Raw genomic sequence first — 25,200 nt, forward strand, 5'->3', positions numbered from 1 at the left:
GGGAGACTGAAGTGGCATTGCAGGCTCTTGTGTCAGCTGTGTGTCTCAGCTACACCACTGCAGAACACTGAGCGAGCTCTGTGGAGGTGCTTAGGGGGGCTGCGATGGTCCTGTTGTGCAACACTGCTTTTCAAGTCTTGTGCTGTACTCTTGTTCTTTTCTCTGATTTCTCCTCTTTGCTGGAATGCTGTAAACATGCTGTTATTTTTCAATATTTGAACTATTTCATTATTTATTCATTATTAATTGTAGTTTATAGTTTATTGACTGTGATTTACTAATGGTGTGATTGCTTAGGTTTTCTTAGTATTTAGGTTATGTTTTAAATCCAATGAAAAGTTTATTATTCTTATTTATTAAGATTACTTTTAATCATATTCAGACGTTGCCCTCACTACCTGGTTAATATAGGATGCAAATCAAACATAAAAGCAAATCATTTCACAACTAATTATGGAAATAATCGTGAAATGGCGGAATAACAGTTGATTCCGTAATGTCCAGCCCATTCCTTAACCTCACTGCCTCCTTCTCCCTGTCTTTTACAGGGCAGCTCAACATGCTTTCTGTCACTGCTATGAGGCTCCGACATGGAGCCTCAAGATGCAGGGAAAGTCAGCGCACCATAGCAACCATCATCTCGGGCAACAAGACCTCACAGTGAGTTGGAGCATCCATGAACATGATTTATGTCTCCCTTGAATATGATCTCCCACTGTTTAAGTGTATTATTTATTATCCTTGCTTACTAAAGTAACAGGTTGCAGACATATGAGAGATTTGTCCAAAAGTATGTAGATGTTAATATAGCTTCTTGCATCCATTTGCCGACGCAGGTGTTCAATACAAATGTGTATAATCTTCTCTGGAGTGATAGGGCTGGAATTGGAGTTGGCATTTCTGATCCAGAACTAATCATCCAACCTCAGTACCGTAGAACAACAATGCTTGTGAGCCTGAATGCAGATATCCTCACTGCAGTGTTCGAATATGTAGGCTGTGACTGCAGTAAAGGGAGGTAAACGTCTGATTAAAACCTCTGATTGTATAAGACTCTCTGGTGAGCAGGTGTCTACATCTGGATGTATCACGAGTCCTAGAACAAGCGGAAAAGAACAATTTACCACCTAATCTTCAAAATTCAGTCTGTTTTATCAAAATTATTTTGTGTCTTTTTACTTAACGTTGTGTATTTACTGTATTATATTTTGTAAAGACAGGTGAGGGAGCGACTGAAGAAGGATGTGGCAGAGATGAAGCATCAACTGCCTGGCTTTAGACCTGGCCTAGTGGTGCTACAAGTCAGTTGACCCCTGCTCTTCATGTTCTCTGATATTTGCAGTGAAGATAACAAGGCGAATAATCTCTTCTCTTCCGAACCACCTTCTATCTCTATCCCTTTTTTCCTTTTCTCTGTGCTCCAGATGGTCTCTTGGTAAAGTTTCACTCTCTTTCTGTTCATCATTTCCGTGTCTTAATAGAGATAAAAAAGACTCTTGCTTATGATTTTCTATGACATGTTAAAATAACCTAGAACATTTGTTGGCCTTGTGAAAAGTAGCAGACTGGCATAAATTGAGTTGTAGTTTATCAGCCTGTGACCACTGTTGATCCATAATAACCCTTGGCAATGAGCAGTCAGTTTCCATTGCTCTTGTGAGAGCTAATAGGATTTACTCAGCCAGACATTCCTTCACTAATCCAGAATTGATAGTATATTGATAGTAGAGTTGCAGAGTAGCAGAGGTGTGTTCATGGACTCACACTTATTTAATTGGCATTACTTTAATTGATGCTATGACTTTTTTTTTCATTCAACTGTGCACATGCTAGGTTGGAGACAGAGAAGACTCAAACCTCTATATCCGTATGAAGCTGAAGGCGGCAGCTGAGGTAGGTTAAAACTCTTAAGTGTAGGCCTGTTGAATTTTTTCTGACTCTTCTTGCTTCTCTCATACTCTTTCTGGCACCTGTAGATTGGAATTAATGCCAACCACATCAGGCTTCCAAGGACCGCCACAGAAGATGAGGTAAGTAGTTCAGATGTCTGGCAACAAAAAGCAACAAAACAAAAAGTCTTGTTTGTTGCCTTCTTAGACTAACACTTCTTAGACTAAAACTAACACACACCCAAGTTAGCCTGAACCATGTCTTGTCATGGTATGATGAAGAAAGTTCCAACTAATAAATGCATTTTTTACCATCTAGTAGATACATTTTAATAGTGCAACCAGGGAATGGATTTTTTTTCAGGTGCTGCGGAGTATTGAACAGATTAATGAAAACCCTGCAGTGCATGGGCTCATCATCCAGTTGCCAATAGACTCAATCAACCCAATAGACACAGATAAAATGACTAATGCAGTGGCTCCAGAGAAGGATGTGGATGGGTGAGAAATGATAATGCATGTACACAGTGTTATTTCTGTGAAAAACTAGAAACTATGAACATAGTGCATCAACAGATTTACCATGACATTAAGACAAATGAGTCCTGTTTTTGTTTTTTTCTGCATATGTGACCAGGCTTTTCCTTCAACTGTATGTGTTGCTAATAGTTTATGACACAACACTGTCCTGAAAAAATACTACGATACTAGACTTACGATACATAAGTCTAAAAAATGTTTATTAAATTATCTTTTTATAATGTTTTCTTGCTTGTTTGGTGACACAGGTAAATCGTCAGTAAACTACGTTCATGTACACAGTCAACTGATATATCGTTCCTGGCATGCAAATACCTTGCATCTTCAAAAAAGCATTTCTTTTTTTTAGATTTTGGATTTTAGATATATTCATCAGTCATGAAAATCTTACCTAACATACAGGACAACTACCAGATGCAAAAATATATATTTGAAATAATTTCCAAAATGCTTTTGCACCCCCATTAAGACAATTGTCAAAAAAATGTAAAACTCAATATAGGTTTGGTTTCAGATATCAGTTTAGTTTTTGACCAAACTGTTAAAAAAACAGAACACTAAACTCTGCAGAACACATAAGGAAACCAATTTGACGTACAGCCTCCATCTGTAGTTAAAATATTGCACTCCAAAATGACTTGTATCCTTCACTATTATAATGACTTGTTGCAGTTCCAGCCTGAGCCTTCCCTTTTAGCTGCAGCTAAAAGTGTCAGCTCTTTGAATTATGAAAAGAACCTAATTTGCTAGGTAATCTACGAGAGCAGTTCAAAAACAGTGCTAGGACTTGAAACATGCTCACCCATTTACAGTCCAAACACAGCCAGGACACCTGACATGCATACTATTTCCCACGGACCTAAAAGTACTCAGTTCTAGCATACTTCACTTGGCTCCCATGTCCACTCACTGAATAAGAACCACTTGGCCTATTTTTTTTGTTTTGGAGGCTGAGGTGTTGGTAAAAATGGACTGGTTTCATGCTTTTTATGATAATATTAAACACCAAGTAACATCATATCCAGCATCAGCATTTATCTGTTGCTTCTGTAAAATAGATTGAAGGTCCACAGCCAGCCACAATACATGAGGTTTCAATTTCTTTCAAATGGATACAAAGCATGCTTTCTGATGCACTGCTGTTGGTGCTTGTAGCTATCTGTGAACACCAGCGACTGAGTTAGCTGTGGTGTAAATATTGCCTTTGGCCAGGCTTTAGTAGCTACAAATGGTTTCTTTTTGCTTGTTCAGCTGTTGCAGAGCTTTTAGCTTGATAGGAAGCATAGAGAGGGCCTAGCTGTTGTGTGCTTTTCTGTCCCACCCTGAAGCTGAAGCTGGATTTTTCATTCACCTGCTTCTTATAAATGTTTCTGTTCTGGAGAAATAGTGCAGAGGCTTTATTTTGATGCCTGCATTTTAAGCTTGCAAGGTGGAATGGACAATTCAAATAATATGCCTCAATTCTAAACTTTGCGAGCAACAAATAGCAATCTCTAGACCAGAAGTCACCAATCCTGCTCTTGGAGAGCTGTTTTCCCATAGTGTGTGGATTCAACCCTAATCCACCACTCCTGATCCAACTTATAACTCCTGATAATTGCTCCCTTTAAAAGTCTCAAAAGTGGTTGAAGGGGTGTGTTCGATTTGGCTTAGAGTTGAAGCCTGCAGGAAGAGAATCTCTTTAGGAGGGGGGTTGGAGACTACATCTCTAAACACCTTAAAAATCAAACCAAAACAAATAAAAAAAAATCAGTTTTTTTATATTCACCTGATCAACATACTGTACTTGGGCACATGCAACACCAGATGTGGTAAATGTGAGGTTCCATGAGCAGTACATTCCTAAATTATTCAGTGTAGCCTTTCACACCAGCACAAAAATATGCTTTGGGTCTCTTTTTGATTTCTAAACGTTTCTAGGCATAAAAAGCTTGATATGTACCATTTGCAGTATTTATATGTGGTATTCTTGTTAAATGTATAATCTAGACCAGCAAACATGTCTACATTGGATCAGAAAGTATTTTTGTATATTCAACAACAATAAGTTATGTGCCGCCTGATATTGCAAACAAAACATCTAGCTAACGTATAGGTAGCAATAAGGTCTATTAACAGCTGATTACAAACGTATGCCTAACTGCAGTCTACACAAAGTTTATGTAAGTGATACCCAGCAATAATACAATTTGTGAATTGTATTCTTATCATTGGAAAAAAAAATGGTTTCGTCTGCCATCCTCTGTGTCACGTCTGGTCTAGCATAACAAGTGTCGCAGAAGGGCTCCATTTCTGGGTGCTAACGTGTGCCAACTCATTTGCATCTCCTCCTATTACCTGCAAAAACACTCATGGTGGTTTCATCTGTGTCGCTGTTGTAGCCTGAGTAGTGTTCACGCCGGGAAATTGGCTCGTGGAGACCTAAGGAGCTGCTTCATCCCCTGTACTCCCAATGGCTGCATGGAGCTCATCAAGCAGACAGGTGAGAAGCAGTCAGTCAGTATGTTTAAATATGCAATATCATCACCTATTGTTTTATATTTCTGACCACAAAGCCTGTCTTGCCTGTGCATGATATAGCTGTACCAGTGGCATACACGTTACTGTTCCATTACCATGTTATTGTCACTGCTGTGTTGAGAATAGACCACCACCCAAATTATAGCTGGTCAGCAGCTGCCATGTGTTCAGAAACTGACCAGTGATGAACGGGTAGGGGTGGGCAATATGACAATGTTTTATTGTATTGTGAGAATTTGTGTTATCATGGTACACAGTAATTTCATGGGTATTGTCAATGCTGGGACCATTATTTAGTCCTGCTTAAAATAATGAAGTGCAGAACATTTTAAATGAACATCACTGTACGAGGTACGGGAGAATAGTTGAAAAGCAGTTTTTAGGAAACTGTCGCTACTGGTGTTCTTTGTATGTGATCATGTAAAAGGCCATAAATATTATGTTATGGAAATGTCTTTAAATATTGTGATGTAATATTTTTACCATATTGCCCATTCCTGTGAATGAGACACAGTGGGATGGGTAAAGTGTGCAGGACAAACTAAGGGCTACTAAGTACACATATCCTTCAAAAGTTTGAAATCACTTGGAGTCTTTTTAATCATTTTAGCTATTTTATATTTTATTTTAATTTAAGCATTTAAAACATTTTGCTAAATACTTCAGGTATTTTAGGACCAACAAGTAACAACATTATAATGTAATTATAATTATCTTCATTCTGAGTTTCTGATGCAGTTCTGTGTTTGGATTTGATCATCACGTTTAAGTTTATTCATAATTCCTGTTTTTCTACAGCTTTTATTTTCAGGATGCACTCTGTGTATCATTCTGGACACATGTAGAATTCTTTTTCCTCTTGTTTTTTTAAGATTCCCTGTTTCCTCCAAATGACTTAAAACCCAAAGTGCACAGGGCAGGTGTATTCCAATGAACGTATACATTAATACAAAAACAAACAAATGGGATTTAATGTATTACAAAAACCCGGGTTCCAAACTTTTGAAGTAATTTCAAACATGTGAACAGTGGCGTACAGTATATATAGGACCTTTAAGGTCCCTGTATATACTGAGTGATATATATTTAGAGTACAAAGTAGGAATTCCTACAGCGGAGAGCTAGTATATGTCTTTTGTAGTACTTGTAATAGAGTTGGGACTGAGTGTTAAGTTCAGAAAAGTCTGATTATTACTGTGTGCAGGTGTGTCAGTGTCCGGGAAGAATGTGGTAGTCATTGGACGGAGTAAGATCGTTGGGGCTCCCATGCACGATCTCTTCTTGTGGAACCATGCAACTGTAACTAGCTGTCACTCCAAGACTTCAGACCTCCCTGAACAAGTGATGCCTTCTACACTCTTTCTCTTTCTCCCTGCCTGTCTCTTACAAAAGCAGAGGATGATGAGTTTTTATTATGCTCTACAGCGCTCCACTTAATAAGAAAATGTATAAAATCAGGTGTTTTAGAGTAAGGGCCAGTGTTAGGAACCTCTCTAACGAACTGAACTAACTGTAGTCTGATGGTCTCGACAGGTGAAGAGGGCCGACATTTTGGTGGTGGGTGCTGGCAAAGCAGAGCTGGTGAAAGGAGAATGGGTGAAAGAGGGTGCAGTGGTCATTGACTGTGGCATCAATCCCATCCAAGGTATTTCTTGTTCTTCAGGGCCTCTTTTTGAACTTTTTCTAATGGAGTATGTCTGGAACTTCAGCTCATGTTTTTGCTCTCTACAGACAATAGCAAGCCAGGGGGGACGCGAGTGGTTGGGGATGTACACTACCCGTCAGCTATAGAGCGGGCCGGATACATCACCCCAGTCCCTGGAGGAGTGGGGCCCATGACTGTTGTCATGCTGATGGAGGTAGGAAACCAAGGAAGAGATCTGTTTTTTAAATGAAGCGATTCATGTCTGCACAAACGATCACACAAATTGAGGCATTTCACATCAGTGTGACACCTTAAAAATACTGTTTTTCTTAGCCAAATGTTTCTATCACTGTTATCACTGGAAAAGACCAGGAAATGAATGGAATGGTGAAGTCATCTTGGTCATTATGCTTAGATGTCTGTGCTTCATTAAAAGCTACAGGAGTAATTTTTCACAGCTGCTTTTCAGTAAAGGTCATCAAAAAAAGCCTTGCTTTCACGGGACCTGTAAGACACTTACTGATAAAGACATACACTGATGAGGCAAACCATTTTAACCATTCATAGATGTATGTAAGTAAAGGTTGATTATCTTGTAATAATGGCGCATGTCAAGGTCTGTGATATAGAATGTAGGAGAAATGTGACGCTGTGATGAAGAACTGTCCTTACAAGAAGGGAAAGAGCCTGACAATATGATTTGTAGATGATATGGAGGTTACGATTAAATATATTGAGATACTGTAAGAACGGTAATATATTGCAAAAAAACTCTGAGTAAAAGAAAAGTTGACTTTTGGACAGTCAGAACAGTGGGATTAACCACTAAAATTAACCACTGCTACCAATCTTTACATGTAAACTGTTAAATAAAATCCATACGCTTTTGAGAATTCACAAAGTGAATATTACAACATTTTACAACATAATGTTGCACTACTAATTTACTTAATCATTACCTGATGATTACTTACAAGGACTAAGCCATTGCTATCTTACACCCCGTCAGCAGTCTATTTTCACGCCTTTCACCTGTGTCGTTTAAATAGCCACAGTGTTTGCAAATGTAACTACGCTGATGGGCGTGGTGGTCTTGAAAGGAGGTGTATTCAGGTCAATTTCTGCCATATTGCTATCGTGGCAGTGGAAAACACAGATGCCCCACTGACTGAAAACAGCTTATGCAGACATCAACAGTCAGACATTCATTGCTATCTTGGCAGTGAATTATCCAGGCGTATGCCTAACGCACAAACGTCTTTCTTACATAAATAACACTTATCCTCACCAGAATACAGTCAAGAGTGCTAAGCAGTTTCTGCGGATGTACAGAGGGAAGTGGAATATTTCCTACAAAACAGTGAAACCACTGAAACCTCAGCCAAGGTATAGTTGTATGCATAATCTCATAACATTTTAAGGAGGACCATTCAAACGTTTTCTATAATCTTCTACAATCCGTTTTATAATCACTGTTCATCAAAATGGTTCATGCACTTTGGCACTGCAGACCAAATTGATTTCAAACTCTGCTTCCTTCCCTGTGATCTTTTACAGGGATTTCCAGATCTCTCGCTCATGCCCAAAAAATCAGATTGCTCAACTTGCCAAAGAAGTGGGCCTCTTCTCAAATGAGGTGGAATCCTATGGCAGGAGCAGGGTGAAAGTCCGAGTGGATGTCTTAAAACGCCTGGATAAACAATCTAATGGAAAATACGTGGTGGTCACTGGGTAACACGCAACCCTATTCCCTAAACCCCCTCTTTATATTACGGAGTCTTGACATGGCTTACTGTGTATTAGATATCATTAATCAGCAGCCATATAGTGGAACTAATAGAATCTGGTAACTGCAGTGAAATTCAAATAGAGCTGTGGTTTACTTCTGAACAGTACATTGAAATATTTTTGAACACTTAATAATAAAGGTGCCAGAACAGCTTTCACATCCTCAGATCACTTTTTCCAGCATAGGTCTTTAAAGAATAAAATATGGTTGTCCTGTAGCATCGCTCAATGAATTTGTTGTTGCAAATAGACTGCAGGAGTAATCTAGGAAATTGTAAAGCTGGGTTTAATTACATTAGAAGCATCTTTTATATTCTTGTTAAGGTGTCTCATTCTAAATAGACCCTGTGAAGTTTTCGATTTTAGCATGGTGGTAATCTGTGCTTCTGAAATCTGAAGGTGATGTTAATTAGATGAATGTAGATGACAGTGTATCTGTAACGTTTTTTTTATCCTGATTGTTCTTATGTAATCAGAATTACACCTGCTTTGCTGGGTGAAGGCCAGAGAACCATCACAATTGGGTTGGCACAAGCTTTAGGAGCCCATCTGAAGATCAATGCTTTTGCCTGCATGCAGCAACCCTCCCCGCAATCAAGTTTCGGTCTCAGGGGTAAGACTGTTTAGTTCTCAATGTTTAAAAACGTCTCCCTGATATGAGTTGGACTGGTGGCGCTCCATCCAATACCACTGGGTTGAGTTGGAATTTGAAGTTGGAGCTAATCTGACCATCGTAGTGCTCTGAGTGCAGTCAGTGTTCAAACGCATAGTGTAAAGTCTTCCCAGAAGTGTAGAGACTGCAACTGCAGCAAAGAGGAGACAAACTCCCTATTAATAATGCATTTATTTCAGAAGAACGCTTGAATAAGCAGGTGTCTTCAAACATTTGGACACATAGTGAATGTACTATGTTTACTGTTTACTGTACCCATTTTTAGGGCATACTGTGAAATGCGCTCTATATTCACAGGTGGTGCAGTTGGAGGAGGATATTCTCAGATCATCCCCATAGAGGAGGTATATTGATCTATTGTAAGCCATTGGATCTTAGGGCAAGATCTTCTTTCCCTATCTATAGTCTGTTCGTATCCACTGTCTCAACATGTTTTCCAGGTCAGTCTTCAGTCCACAGGGGAGACTGAGGCTGTTTTGGCTGCAAGCAGCCTTCTGGTGGACACCATCACTGCATACACCCACTACCAGGCTAAATACTCAGACAAGGTTAGATGAGGTTGTGTGTAGTTATTTGTAAGTGTTTTTTTAGGGTTACCCTGAAATGCCCTTTTCTTACAGGTTTTATTTGATCTTCTGGTGCTGTTCAGAGATGGTAATCAAGCCTTCTCATCTTCTCAGCTCAGTAGGCTACAGGTAGGATGAATGCAGAAAATTAAACTGAGTTAAATATTCTTAAATCAGGTTAAAACATCTAATATTTCTTATTATGAGACTGTTTGCGCATTTATACTTTTTATTTTTATACTTTGAGCCAGATTTTTGCTGCATATCTTGTCCCGCAGTTTAAGATAACCTGCTTTTTGATGCATAGTTTCTCTGATGGGAAAGACACAGAAACACCAGAAATGCACAACCTTCCACATAGGGGTAACACAGCAACCACTTGGTAACACCTGACCAACCACCTGAGACACATAGCAACTACCTGGAATACCATAGCAGCTGCCTAGCAAACATTTTGCAACATCATAGCAACCCCCTGGAATACCATAGCAACCACTTAGTAACACCATAGCAACCACCTGGCAGTACCATAGCAACAATGCATGACTGATACATGTATGACCGAGTGAGGTCTTTTTTTTTCTACCATTTCTCTTCAAGTATCAGTCTTCACACTCAATTTCAGGTGTATCCACATGTATCTTGGTGTGATGATGTTATTTGCAACTAAATGATATATATAAATATAATATCCATCTGAGAAAAGTGATGGGGGGTTTATAACTTCTATGCAGAAACTAGGCATTGAGACATCTGATCCCTTAACCCTGACTCCCGAAGAAATAAGACGTTTTGTCCGATTGGACATTAACCCAGCCACAATGAAGGTAGGCCTATATAATGTATGAGGCAATGAGGCATTTCATAATTTTCTGTTCTTGCAAAATGTATTACATATGCTCTCTTCAGTGTCAGAGGCATTTTTTTAAAAGGGGGAATAATTGTGTGGCAGGACTTTGACTTCCTAAAGAATGAGATCTTGGCTATTCTGTCTCTGAGCGGCAGTGTAAAAGACCTGCGGCACAGGCTGGCCAAGATGGTGGTCGCTGCTAGCACATCTGAAGAACCCATAACAACTGAGGACCTGGTCAGTGTGTAAACCTTAGGAATGTTTGTCAGCTTGAAACTGTTTGTGAATTTGTATGCTGGCATACATAATATATCTCTACATGAATATGTAAGCTCACCTCCTGCTATTTTGCTATCCTAGGGCGTTAGTGATGCCCTAGCCCTGCTGTTGAACAATTCTCTGAAGCCTTGCCTGATGCAAACATTGGAGGTATGATGATCTTATTTCCTTAATGTTAAGATATGAGGTCATGTTTGTAGCAGACCATTTATGTTTGGGAATGTTTGCTTTATCTTATTATTGTCTGCAAGAGTACAAGATTAGACCCCTATCTAAAAATCTGCCAGGTTTAATCAAATTCTTTCAATAATGAAACTTTGTTGAAGAATAAGGTGTTCTGCAAGGAAAGGTCAAGCGATGAAGAGTTGCATGTAATGTAATGCATATCTTTTCCCTTTTCTGGCAGATGGGTCATTAATAAAACACAAAAATGGTTGTGCCAGCGAGAGAATAAAAAGAAACAAGCAATTTGCCTTGCAGTAGTGACTCACAGCAGTCAACAGACAACAGCAGTCCATTCAGTACAAAGCTCCATGGCACATAAGAGAAGCAAAATAGATGCACACACCATGTTAGAAACAAAAAGTGAGTTTAATGCATTAGGGGTTATGGTGTTCCAGTTTCAAGTTTGTTCTTAGGCTAAATTTTTTACGATCCATTTAAGAGAATAAAGCAATTGTCAGAACCCCTCTTTTTTGATCAGGTGTGCTCAATGAGACATTGAATGGCTAATTATATTCTCTCTGGCCTTTATCTTGATTCTCTCTCTCTCTCTCTGTCTTTTGCTGTCCTTCTCTCAGGGGACTCCAGTATTTGTTCACAGTAGCTCATGTGCTGATTTCACCCATGGCAGTGCATCCGTCATGGCAAACAAAATAGCTCTAAAACTGGTGGGCCCACAGGGATTTGTGGGTGAGACATATTTTGTCACTCTGTTCCTGACATTTGTAGAACTTCTTTGAGTTATAGTCACTGTTACTTACTGATTGAATGAAAAAGAGTTAATTTAAGAATAAAAAATGAATAATAAAATACCACCAAACATAATGCCCATAACCGCGTGACCAAATGAGTCCACATATTTTGGAATATGAACACGTTTAGGACTAATGCTGCCCTCTGTCACACTGCATCAGTCACAGCGACTGCTCACGGTGCTGACGTCAGTATGGAGAAATTCTTCAACATCAACTGCCGCTCTTCAGGCCTGCAGCCAAATGTGGTTGTGCTAGTGGCCACTGTCAGCACCCTAAAAATGCACGGGGGTGCCCCAAGGGTGAGTCTAAACCACACCAACATTTACAGCCTGTCCTGAGCAAGAATGACCTTAATCACCTCCAGCAGAAGTGTGAGATCACACCATTTCCACGCCTGTGAGAAGAGTCTGCATCATTAAAGGCATGACAGTGTAATTAAGCCACCTAGCCCTCCCACACACTCCTTCTCGGTGATGTGTGGATGTGTTAATAATGTACAGTACTTTTCCATTCATACAGAAGTCTCCTGGGCTTTCTTGGCCCAGTAAATGTGTTTCAGAGATGGAAAAGACATTAAGTGTCATTATTGTTTCTTGCTTGTAGGTCACGGCAGGCTTTCCCTTGCCTAAAGAGTATTCAGAGGAGGTGAGCACAGCGTTTTGCAAAATATTGCCTGTTGTATTGGTTTTGTTCCAGGGCAAGTAAGTAGGTATCTGTGTAAGTGTGTGTATGTGTCTGTTTAGCTTTTTGTAGTGACCAGATGTTAAGACTTCTCTCGGTAAGAAATATGTTCTACTAAAATTTAAAAAAAGGAAAGATTATTAGGAAAGATTATTAAACATTGTTAACATGTTCATGTATATGTAGTCCTTGGCTGTGTGTGAAGTGTACTAGACACCACTCACACAATGACTGGGCCCAAGGGTAGTAAGTAGTAAGTTGTATTGAGTATGCAACCAAAGGAATAGATATATAAGAATATTATTATCAGAATTGAACAATTAGAACATCATATGGGGCTCAGGCTGTTGACGTCACGTCCCGCCATCTTTAATCAGGCTATGAGTGGCAAAAGGAAGCCAGGAACGTCCAGCTAACTGAGGCTGAAATCACATCTGTTTAGAGGACAAAACCTCTTATCTGAGAGCACAAAGTTGAATGAATTGACTTAGGAGTGTTATCGACTGTTTTAGTAGCCTGGCTCATGCAGGTTCTGCTAGCTTTCCCTCTTACTTTAGCATGTCGCTAAATTCGCAACTGCAATCAGAGTGTGACCACTCCGCGAGCTCCCACACCTTTTGCTGTCTGGATTCCAGCTGTTTCTATAAATTGCAGCAATCTATTTGTTTCTCTTTTCTTGAGCTTTCAGCAGACTGTAAAAGGGGAGCTCCAAATTCCTGCTGAAACTTCCGCCACCTGTGACACCACATGCATACCCTCTATAGACTCTAGCCCCCTATGTCGATTCAGACTAGCTACACCTCTGACCTATAATATGGTACAAGGAACATAATGGCAATTATGGTATGCATATAAAAAATAGTATAAATGCATTATATGATCTATAATAGCATGCTACTACAAACCCTTGATATATCGTCATACTTCATGTGATATCTTGAAATGGACAAAACTAATCAATGGGGTACATTTCACACACACACACACACACACACACACACATTATGTTCCATTTGTTATTAAACATGCAGTTGATCAGTGTTCTTTATCAAGAACATCTACGTACTGCTTCTATCCAGAGTATTTTCAGAAAAAAAAACATCATATTGTCCAGCTCTACCTGTGTCTTAAGTTTGTATACAATATTTGGTTAGCTCTGTTAGTCTACCTGTTGCTCTGAAGTGTTTGTTGTGCCCGTCCTTCTCACTTGTGGGTTTTCTAGGTTTTGCCTAAATTTTGTTGTTATGGAGACCCCTGTTCCCTCAATTTCTTGCTTGCTTATCCTGTTGTAAACCTGGACTTGCACATGTATCCAGCCTCCGCATCTCCCACGTTACAGTGTTATTCAGCCACAGTAGTAGAGAAGCCAATAGAACCTCTCCACAAAGATTGATACAACACAAATACATAGTTCTCAATCATACTCTGGTTTTTCATTTCAAACTGCATTCCCAGTACATTTTCAGGCATGTATCCAGCGTTAAGAGTGAATTCCTGTGTATTCCTGATCACCCAAAATGAGAGCATGTGAGTAAGGTAATGGAGATGATGAATATGATTTCACTCTGTTCTGCAGAACCTGAAGCTGCTGGAGAAAGGCTGTGCTCACCTACAGAAACAAGTTGAGAACTGCAGAGCATACGGCCTGCCAGTAGTGGTGGCTGTCAACACCTTCAGGTTATCCATCAAATGTGTTCCCTGACATTTCCTTCTCTGCATAGTACTAGCAAGTATTTTCTACTTTTGGGACTTTGTAGGTTCCAGTGGGGTCCAAAAGTCTTTCTGTTTCTAATTCCTAATACATGTGTGTACCCCTTTATTATATTGACAATGTGCAATCTGTATGTATTCCACAAGTGTAAGAGATAAAACTAAGAAGAATATCTGATCTTTCTGAAGTTTTTCTAAATCTTTCCATGTTTAAATGTAAAAAAATAAAAATAAAAATAGGGTTTCAGATTCAGCTCAGACTAAATCAGGATCATTTTGGACCCCACATATCGTTGCTGTAGCACAAAAGCCTCATATCTCTAAAACAATAACTTAACAAGAAGGAAGAGGAAAATAATTCTTAATGTTGAATGCAAGTCAGTATACAAATAGACATTTTGGAGCATTTCTATTGGTCCATTCATCAATTAAGGCACAATGTAAACACAACTGCCAGATAATATATCAACCTTGAAGATACTAGGTTTTCGCGTGACAGGGATGATATGCTGTAACACTATGTACTTCAAATTTGCAGTCCAGAAGCTTCGTGTAGAAAACACAAAGGCGCTCACACCTGATTTCTGATTTCTGTGACCATAGTGCTGACACAAAGGCTGAGCTGGAACTGGTGTGTAGCCAAGCCAGGCAGGCTGGGGTGTTTGATGCAGTGCTGTGCACTAACTGGTCTGATGGGGGTGCTGGAGCACTGGCCCTGGCTCAGAGTGTTCAGAGAGCAGCCGAGCTACCCAGCTCGTTTCATTACCTCTACGACTTGCAGGTAAAGGGAGTCAACGTGGTAGACCATTTGTTTGCTAAAGAAAATGTGATGTAGTCCGTTGCAACACAACAATGGAACACCAGTGATTTGCATGTATATCTACTTGCACAAGTGTTAAAACGCACATTTCTGAAGAAAGTTTTGTTTGTCCACAGAAAAGTCTTTAATATCAGGGATTCCCAATTCCAGTCCTGGGGCTCCATGCTCTGTTTTATGTTTTTTTTCCCTAACACAACACATGACTGTTCCAGCACATTATGTTCTTGTTAAGTAGGTAAAGAGTTGATTCAGGTGTAGACTAGAGAAAGTGCTTAAAATGCACTATAATCATTCATGTCAGGGGAACTTTTAGGCGATTCTAAGTCTTTTCAGTGCGATTTGTGTGTTTTTCCTGAAGTTAACAGCGCTGCGACATCATGTGTCCCTTGGAGAATCAATTAGCACCTCCTTATGTGGAGCTGTTTCATTATCAGCCTATATTTATATCATGCCCAGCATATTCAAAGACGAGGCCTAATTGTAACTAGTTAAATTGCACTGCTTTTGCAATAGCCGTGCTGCCTAGTACATAACAGATGGATAAGATGAACTGTGATCAATATGGTCTTGTAGTTGCCGGTCGAAAGGAAGATTCAGAAAGTGGCACAGACGACATATGGTGCTAAAGATGTGAAGCTCTCACCAAAAGCCAAAGAGAAGCTAGCACTTTACATGGAACAGGTGAGTCACCATCAATATAGTGCTAATAATAGACACTGTAATCCCCTAATAGTATGTCATGTAGCACTTCTAGCTGTAAATGTAACGATTAGGTGCAGTCAAATAGCCAGTTGAAGTAAACCACAGCTTTTTCTAAGACTTACATTGACAAACAAACTGGGGAGGGGGATGTATTTAATACACATTTTAAAGAATCTAAACTGCTCCTCTTTGTGTATTCCTTCATTTCTTTCTCCTGAAGGGCTTCGGGAACTATCCAGTTAGCATAGCCAAGACTCACTTATCCTTGAGTAATGACCCCAAGTTGAAAGAGGTGCCCACAGACGTTACCTTGTCAATCACAGACATCCAGGCCTATGTGGGAGCTGGCTTTCTCTCTGTTGTTGCACACATGGTAAGCCCTCCACCTTCCTTACATGACAGTAGAGCCATCATTAGCTCGAATGCCCCTAAAACCATCTGTCATTACTATCATTGTTTCAGTCTGTGGCACATTTTGTGGTGTCTTGAGTTTGTGGGTTAACATACACTGGCAGTTGCCAGTGCTTATATCTCCAAAATGACAGCTTTACAGGAGAAAAAGTTTCACAAAAAATTAGTGGTAATTTGGTCCGATATTTCTATTGATCCATTCATTATGAATCTTTTACACAATGCAAAAGACAATTGATGATAAAACTGGTGTTAAGTAGATGTTTTGGATGTGTTGAAAGTAGAAGTAGGCAACAAGACAGTGTATTTAATTGTTATCCTGTTCGTAGTGAATAATATGTAAGTAAATAAATAAATTAAAATTTATTTTTAATTCTTCACAATTTTCTCTCCCAGTTTAATCATTCCTTATTCCCATCTAATAGTTAGGACTTCCCCTTTCACACAAAGTTACCAGCTTCAGTTCTGTTATTTTAGATACCTGAAATGACTAGCATTGCACTGAATGATGGGAGAGAGGGAGAGGAAGGGTCATCCTGCTCTGATCAGTTATGCTCTCTGGGACCCCAGAACACGGGTGGCTGTGGCATCGCCAGGAATTAAACCAGCAGTCTCCCTGTGGTGGGGCCAGTGCCTAGCCGGCTATGCCGCTAATATGCTTTTCTGAGCATAAGCTGAACATCATCAGTACATAAAGAATACCGACCAACTTCATTATACAGAGAGCTTTCTTTACACAGAGAGCTTCATTATTTTTTCATTATTTTATGTGGATATGGTGCATCAGATTATTTGAATGGAAAGCACTGCAGTAAGATTGTGGTAGTCTTTTAAAAAAATTGGGACTATTAGGGTATTTTAGGAATTTGCAGGTCTGCAGGTCAGAATGTTGTGATGTATATCGTCTATTGTAGAAGTATCATTATATCATATATCATTCTAGGGCTGGGCGATATGGTAAAAATACTATTTCACAATATTTAAAGATTTTTTTTCCCAGATTCACAGTATTTATCACATTATATGTAATTACAGACTAAAAACATCAGTAGCGACAGATTCTAAAAAACTTCTATTCAGATACTCTCCTATTCTAAACACAGTTATTTTTATTCAACATCTGCTGCATTTCATCTAATTAAACCAGTCTAATTACACTTTCTGTAATGAAACCTGCATCTGATCAGTGTTCTTTAAGCACTAACAGTATCCTCAATATGCTTAGAAAAGCATATTCTGACCACGATAACAAAATTTAGCAAGATACAATAAAATATCATATTGCCCAGCTTTATATAATTCACCACTTGTTTCGAAGGTCTGTTCACTGGAGGATAACCACAAATTTGACTTAATACACAATTTAGACCATACAAGATGCCATACTGCTCATCAGGTGGGTTGAGGAGTGAGGAAGTTTAGATGATTTCATGAACAACACGCAGCCAGATTTAAACTCCATTGAGAGCCTGTGGGACTGTGTTGGAAAATGTGTGGAGAAGAAAAATACAAACCCTTTGGGAACATGTGTAGGAAGAAGTTCATTTAGACCAAGATGGAAAATTATGGAAAAACTACAAAAACTGAGTTCAAACTCAATTTGTTTGACTGCCAGTGTAGTTCATATAGAATTGCTAATACGTATCCTTTATGGATTACTATACTGTGGCCAGGTCCTGTTATTTGCTTTTGGAAATGTCTTTAATTTAGATATTATGTGTTACTCATGCTTACTGACATAACGCATCAACATACAAGCTGATGAATATTCCCTAATTTAACACGGACGCAGCAGCCAAATCATAGGAGTGAGGGTCATTTCCAATCAGCTCCTTTAAGCCAGTCTGTCAGTGAGATGAGTCAACAGTGTTGATGAGACTGAGAGAATGTGGCTCAGATTGGTCACGTATGTAGTGGATATTTTTATCTACACGCGTTGCTAGGTTGCAATTGCGCAGAAGAGCGTGAGCACCTCGACTCCTCAGCTACTTTTGGTCCTAGTGACCTTAGCACATTTGTGTGTTCTTTTGATCATGCTTGCGTATTTGAGCTTTCACTACTCCAACCACTGCCATTGTTAAAAACAGGTGGCCGCTGCTACAGATGTCAGTTGTTAATCTGGTCTAATATGCTGAACATATAGCAGATGGTGTTATTGACTTGGTGATGACTATATTTCTTTTCTTCTGCTAACAAAAAGGCTTCATTAATCAAAAGCCTCTGACAAATAGGGCTATAAATTTATAGATGCCATGTGCTTGCTCCTTCCATGATGATTCAATTATAACTGATTTCCGTAAACTGTGCAACAGAGAAATCACTGTGCTGAAGATGGAGATCCCATGTGGCCCTGTTTTCATGGCAACAATGACCTGTATAGTAACAGCCAGTAGCTGCATTGTGTTAGGTAAGTTGGCCAGTGAATTAAAAGACAAATTGTCTCACGCAGTGTTACACAGTGTCTATATTTGTGGAGTATCTAATTAAAAAGCTCATATCTAGAAGTCAAACACAGTGCCAATAAATCATGTCTGTCCAAGTTAATGGTGCTTTTATTGGAGCTCACCGGCAACTGTACCAATATTACGAGGGCAAACTACAGTAAGCTCCTTAAAGGAAATCCCACCAATTTTTTTAATGTTTTATATATGTTTAGAATGTGAACAAAGTCACATTCAGATTAGTCAGATTGGTTTGGTGGAAATGCTCCATTCTACAAAAGACTTTGAGTCAGAATTGTTTACAGTGGTAGTGAATTGAAACAGACGCCTCTGCCATTTTATAACATGGTTATAAATGTTGCTTGTTGCCCGAGACATTGTTTTATGATAGTTTCGAGAGGTCGTATTTTAGCTTTAAAAGCCATCATCAGTGCTGTGAGGCATAATATTCATATTACTTGCATGTACCCCTATTTTACCATTCTTAACATTGAATATAAAAACCAAGAAGATGTGTAGATTCCCAGATCATTGTGTAAAGTAAATCAAATAGCTGTATTTGTGTTTTTGGGGTCGCAACCTCTGGTTCAAATCACCACCACTGTTAAGAAATATGAGGATGTAGGTTTCTCTACATTGAACCATTTAATGGCCTAACTGTAACTGTAAATGGCTTGGTTACATCTCAATTATCAAAATACGCAGAAATGTAAAAAAAAATCAATGCACTTTAATACGCAATTCCAAAGACCTTACATGCGCACCACACAAGCATACTTTCAGATCATCTCTGTTCATGTGTTCTAGAAACTGTGTGTGTTTTCCTGCCTGAAAGCTGTTCCAGACCTGGGTGGCATCTCATCATAGAGAGAGGCCTTTGTCAGAACAGCCGTAGTGCTTCATGTAAAAAATGCATTCATCACTAACTGCTTCTGTGTATTATCCAGCCTGTCTGTCACAAAAACCAACTGCAGCTCTGACTGTGAGGAGACTAAAAATATCACCATTAGATGAAGAGCACAATGAAGACTTTTGCAGGGGTTAGGGCCCCTAATGCTGTGATAATTGTGCACAATTGGATTGAAACATTTTCATTCACTATTTTTTTTTTTTGTGAAAACTTAAGTACTACAAATGATGTGATTTCATTTGTGAGCTATTATTCCTGGTCTATTTTTACTACTCTGGCTAGTGCTGACCAATACAGGAACAACAGGAGGCTGAGTTATTGCTTATAGCATCATCTGGAAATTACTACTGTTTAATTTAGACTGATGATCTCTGCTCTTATGTAGGAGTGTGATGCACAAACTAACACAGAGTATAATGTAGCATGGACTTTTTAAAAACAGATTTAGGTAGAATATGCTTTCTGGTATTTCCCTATATTATATAAGTGTAGTAACTGTCTCTACAAGACTTTTCTATTACATTTTGAAGGATTTTCCTGCCATTAGGCATGGTGCCAATGGGTTCATGTTTATCTGCTCCTAAGAGTTCTATTATATTGGCAGTACTTCCCTACAGGCACAGACTCTGTGTGTGCATTTGCACATCTGTGTCAGCAGTGTAATGCCTTCATTAGAAGGGTGTCCACAAACATTTGGAATGTGAATTTTGATAGGTGCTGGGCATATATTTCTTGAGATTTCCCTGAAGGTTCACCTTGCATCAAATCAAACACACTTACTGATTGCAGTCATACAGCACTCTTGTGAAACATACAGGTACTCACAGTAAGAGCTAGCTTGACTAAAGTGCAGCCTCCACAAGTTGAGGTTAGTTGTAGAAGCCACACCCTCCAAAGTCAAGAAAGAGAAAGGAGCCTGTCCACCATATAAAGTTATAAAAAACACATCAATAAGTTAAGCCTCATTTAATAGCCTCTTATTTAATAGCCTCTAATTACATTTACTTTGCATGCAATTATTTTAGCATTTGATTTAATAAAGAATTGTACTAAATTACTTATTGTGTTTGCATCAGTTCAATAGATACAAACACAGATGGAGGGGCTAGTTGTGATTTTTTCTCTGTTACACTTAACGTTGTGTTTCTCTCTTCCATACAAGTCTCAGGATGTTACCAACACTGGGAGGGTGAAGGCTAATGTGCTTTCCATCGTTTCAAACTGTCACTAATGCAACGTCATTGGACAACTCGCTTGGGAGGAGAATGCTAACAGCCAATTCTGTTACACCAGCTAACAGGCGCCTGTGCAGGCTAACACTAAGCTGAGTTATGGGAAGAGGAGGGTCATCTTACTCAACTGAGAAATCAAGTCCAATTATACTTATTTGGACTTCTGCCAGGGATCAGGCTAATGCAGTGTTCCATTTATCTTGGAGCCGGGAATGACGTCACATCCGAATTGGCCACGTTCTAATTAAACACTACGATAATTGTACACTATTTCAAATTATTCAAAATAACAGCTGAAGACTTCAGAGTTTACCACAGCTGGTTTCACCATTCTTTACCAGTATTTTATGTCCCAGATCAGAATAAGTTGATAAGAAGTCACAGACAGAAGTTGGACAGTACTGTGTATATAATACTGTATAATTAAACTGTTTTACTGCTGTTGATGTACAGTGCAGCCATCTTGGACTATGAACTCATGGTTATTGAGGCTCTCCCAACTTGCAGAGTAGGAAATCTGACTTGTGGAGACGTTCCAGTTGAAATTTCCTACTTGGAACTCAGAAAATCCGACTTTCCAGTTCAAATGGAACGCAGCATTACAGAAATTGTGAAGCTGCTGGTCTGAATGTTTTCTGCTTGTCCATCTGCTTTGTCCAGTAAGATTGCTCTAAAAGTCACCACAGGACCACCAACTTGAGGTTCTGATTGGTCCAGCCCTAAATAGGCTGTGTGTTTGACCGCTGAGAGCCAGAGCAGCAACTGTAGGAATCTTCATCATAACTATCAGTAGTCAAATTTACCCAGAGGTTGTTTTGGAGGAGAACGGAGAATGTTAAAAATCATCAAATTGGCAAGTTTGGCGTTTGTAGGGGTGTAAGAAAATATCGATACATGTAATATTACATTCTGCAATACTTTGTTGATTCTCAAAAAACACTATTGATTTTTTAAATGAATAGTTTACATGTAAAGATTGGTGGCAGACAGGGGTTCATTTTGTTCACTCCGTACTCTATTGATCCCATAAAAAGTAAACTTTTATTTTACTTAAGATTTTATGGTGGTGTGTTTTTAAACAATGGTAGTTTATATAAAATTGGATTTAAAATAAATTGCTTGCTTAAAGTATCACAATATATAAAATCATAACCTCTGCAATCATATGTATCACTTTAGACCTGATTGCATGAGTCTCACAGCCAGTGCATAAGAGTTGGCAGTCCTGAATAATGGCTACAGAATCCAGTCTTGATGAATTTTCTTTGTGACCCTTAGTGAAGACTGCAGTCACAGTTGGGGCTATTGTATTTTTTTTTTCGTCTTGCCTGAGGTGGTCCATGTAAAATTAAAGTAGACACTTTTTCTGAGAAAATTACATTTCTGTGTGCACCTGCGTGTTTTTAATAACTTTTGATTAATGTGCTCTGTGGACACCTAGTGTTGTGCTTATTTAATAAAGTGGCTATTTACTCAGGCAGGCATTGCAGCGTTGCTGAGAGAGAACGTGTTTCCTAGTCCCATCTTTCACTCTGACGTTTATTCTGAAATGTGATTTTCCTTCAGGGGAGACCAGGCACTTTTGGCTTTGGTCATCATGTAATATTTACTGGGCTGAAAGATTTTCCTTGTGCTGTGAGATGGGTTGCACTTCCCTTGTAAATGAGTAATATCGTCACACATCTAATGGTGCTTATTCACTTTAGTCAATTTAGTGATTCAGTCACTACGTTCTGCATTTTACGGCAGTGGATTATGCAATCGAGGGTCAGTACATGCAATTTTATACATCAGAGTCATTTGTTTATTGTTTGTTCATTTGTTGTTCTGAATTAAGGGCACATTATTTCTTGGACAGGTGGAAAGGTCATGTCTGCGGTAGCAGGACTAAGGATCTGAAGAAAAACTCTTCCCCAAGCAGCCCAGGAGGGTTTTATGTGCTGTCTTTTAGGAGGGCAGTTCGGGGCACAATTGAGTTTTTTCAGCAAGCCTCTGGGATTTGTGTCACTGTACATTGAGCATGCAGTCAATCTCTGAGCCGAGCCTGAAATAGCACTGCGTGTACGGGATAAACTCCAAATGTACGACATCCCAAATATCACTCTTAAAGTAGCCTCAGTTATCAAGATAACACATCCTTGCCAAGCTCAAGGCATGTATTATAAAAGCAGCCTTTACTAACAGTGCTGAGATTACTTTCCCTAGTATCTCCATCCACATAATGTGAGCAGACAGAAACAAAAAATGAAAGGGAGAAAAAAAGAGAGGTTGAGGAGGGGTACAGTTCCTGTTCCAAGCACAGTGTGAGAACAACACACTACCTGAATGCTAAAAAGCCCAGCCTGCTATTAAGAGCCCTGAGGGCACTCGCTGTGTAGCAGGTCCTGCAATGGCGAGCAGCTAAAAATGACACTGGTAGCTAATGTCTAAGTTGTGATTGTATTTGCATGCACCTGCAAACCTCAGTGTTCCTACAGAGTTTTCCTTTCTACACTGCTGTGTCCTGATGATGAGCAGGCAATTTGACAGCCAAGTCCAAATGGAGATGATGATTTTTTTTCAGACCCCTGTAAAATCTGTGGCCATTAAATTTCCAGTCATGTCCAGCTAAACTATTCTGATTGATTACATAATGAATAAATTGTGATAAAACTTGAAAAGGTTGGAAAGGTTTTCATAATGTTTTAACTGTGTACTGGTGATGGCCGTGCTCATAGTAGTCGACCTATACAAAACATTCAAGGGTGAGGTTAGGGTGGTGGTTGTAAACTGACGTCTGAGTATATCAGTGCTGTCAGAGCAAACCCCATGGATCTCGAATTTCATGATGTAGGGGCCAATAGAAATCATCCACAACTGTTCAGAATTTTAAATACTGGTTATATGTTATATATAATCAGTATTTATCAATCAATTATTTATTTATTTAGAATTACTTACAATTATATATATATATATATATATATATATATATATATATATATATAGAATTGATTGATTGATTGATAAATACTGATTATATATAATATAACATATAACCAGTATTTAAAATTCAGAACAGTTGTGGCGATTGTGTTGTGGCGAAACAATTGTAATCAAAATGAGAGTGATGTATTAAGAATTCTATTGTAACACTGGGAAGGGACTCTTTGCTTGTAAAACAGCCTTAATTCCTCAAAGCATGAATTCCAGGAGATGTTGGAAACACTTTTTTGGTCTGTATCTGCTTCTGGATTAAATGATACAATTCCAGCAGATTTTTCAGGAGCACAATAAAACTGGGAATCTCCCGTTCCACTACATCCCAAAGGTGTTCTGTTGGATTCAGATCTGGTGACCGGGAAGATCACTAAAGAATTAGGAATACACTCCAAAAAGCTGTGTAATTATTTTGGGTACGATTATAGTAAGTAACAAATCTACCTTAATTATACAGAAATACTCAGGTTCCAGCTATTAAACTGACAATTATCTGGAGCATCAAGCTGGTGAATATGAACATACACTTATTTTAACCTTTTCACTTGTACCAGAAAGTATCAGGTAGTTATTAGGGGTGAAATGAAGGTACATACAACATTTGATTGAGAGAATTATTTCTCTCATTTATATTCTCACTTAAATGTGTGGCTTTACAGTAAGTTTTAGTGTGAAGTAGAAAGTAGATTTTGTTTGCTTGTACATCTGCATCTTGTTACTCCAAATAATTATTCAGTAATGAGATTATTTTGCTATGTCCTTCTTCAGCCTGAAAGCTAGAACTCGCCAGGCATTTCAGTGTAATTGAGTTAGACTGTCTTTGTATACTGGATTTACAGCTCACACTAACAGAGTTAGTAGATTAAACCTGTTCCCCATTTCATTGTACTTAAACCATTGTAGTAAACTGCAATATGAGCGCACCATCATGTCAAACAGAATATTAAGCACCTGGCACTTTGGCACTTGGATGTCTCACACTTGCCTGGTTAATACACAGGAGAAGTAAAAGAAAGTGTTACCTAACACAAAGGGTTAATTCCAGCAGAGAAACACTGTTTCATACACGCTCCATGATAATAAACTAATAAGAACAACTCTTATATAACTAAGCAGAGGTGGTACCTCTGCCAATGACCCTCTCTCACGGTCATGCCAGCCACTGAGCAGTATCTGTGCTGGTAAAGCCCTTAAATCATTGCATAGTTGGATGCCACAGATCATGAACTGTCAGTCATGTGGTTGCTATGGAAACTGATGAGAGCCTGGCCCTCTAGGTAGCAGCATCCCTCCAAGCTAGAGCGTGTGAGACCGTTCAGCTGGTGGTGGAGCTGCAAGTGTTCTCGCAAACAGACCCTTCTCGTCAACCCCTATACACCACGGCATCTTTTCCCAGCAGGAGGAAAACCCTGGGCACGGTGCTGGTTTAGACAGGTAGGCTTTTTTGTACAGTTTCTAAATACTTGTGCTTGTGTTTGTCCTGTCGTCATGCAGTCTGGGCTGTGAAACTGTGGCTCATAAAGTGAAGGAAAAAAAATACAGTAGATGAGGTGCTCTGTTGCATGCAGAATACTTTTTCATTTGTGG

The 25,200-nt window shown here is 39.1% G+C and overlaps 1 protein-coding gene across 10 annotated transcripts in view; it reads left to right on the forward strand.

Annotated features, from left to right (window-relative positions):
• The window catches only part of mthfd1a (methylenetetrahydrofolate dehydrogenase (NADP+ dependent) 1a, methenyltetrahydrofolate cyclohydrolase, formyltetrahydrofolate synthetase), a 26,847-nt gene continuing 1,647 nt past the window's right edge, over positions 1-25,200 (forward strand). Inside the window, exons 1-27 of one of the 10 annotated variants that reach the window (XM_072685044.1) lie at positions 1-86; positions 549-660; positions 1,217-1,301; positions 1,834-1,893; positions 1,977-2,030; positions 2,254-2,390; positions 4,811-4,911; positions 6,154-6,290; positions 6,483-6,594; positions 6,681-6,808; positions 7,886-7,980; positions 8,152-8,325; positions 8,859-8,995; positions 9,353-9,399; positions 9,496-9,603; positions 9,676-9,750; positions 10,356-10,448; positions 10,574-10,708; positions 10,832-10,900; positions 11,551-11,662; positions 11,887-12,026; positions 12,331-12,372; positions 13,985-14,085; positions 14,722-14,899; positions 15,512-15,619; positions 15,861-16,013; positions 24,891-25,047. In XM_072685044.1, the coding sequence (XP_072541145.1) occupies positions 560-660; positions 1,217-1,301; positions 1,834-1,893; positions 1,977-2,030; positions 2,254-2,390; positions 4,811-4,911; positions 6,154-6,290; positions 6,483-6,594; positions 6,681-6,808; positions 7,886-7,980; positions 8,152-8,325; positions 8,859-8,995; positions 9,353-9,399; positions 9,496-9,603; positions 9,676-9,750; positions 10,356-10,448; positions 10,574-10,708; positions 10,832-10,900; positions 11,551-11,662; positions 11,887-12,026; positions 12,331-12,372; positions 13,985-14,085; positions 14,722-14,899; positions 15,512-15,619; positions 15,861-16,013; positions 24,891-25,043 (2,835 nt within the window). In that variant the 5' untranslated portion in view covers positions 1-86; positions 549-559 and the 3' untranslated portion in view covers positions 25,044-25,047. Of the gene's footprint in view, positions 87-230; positions 661-1,050; positions 1,436-1,833; positions 1,894-1,976; positions 2,031-2,253; positions 2,391-4,810; positions 4,912-6,153; positions 6,291-6,482; positions 6,595-6,680; positions 6,809-7,885; positions 7,981-8,151; positions 8,326-8,858; positions 8,996-9,352; positions 9,400-9,495; positions 9,604-9,675; positions 9,751-10,355; positions 10,449-10,573; positions 10,709-10,831; positions 10,901-11,550; positions 11,663-11,886; positions 12,027-12,330; positions 12,373-13,984; positions 14,086-14,721; positions 14,900-15,511; positions 15,620-15,860; positions 16,014-18,363; positions 18,459-20,564; positions 22,013-24,890; positions 25,048-25,200 lie in introns of those variants that run through there. The other 9 variants (XM_072685050.1, XM_072685029.1, XM_072685037.1 and 6 more) reach the window with 9 other exon arrangements.

The sequence above is a fragment of the Salminus brasiliensis genome, chromosome 1 (genome assembly GCF_030463535.1).
Source record: "Salminus brasiliensis chromosome 1, fSalBra1.hap2, whole genome shotgun sequence".
In the NCBI taxonomy this organism is placed as follows: Eukaryota; Metazoa; Chordata; class Actinopteri; order Characiformes; family Bryconidae; genus Salminus; species Salminus brasiliensis.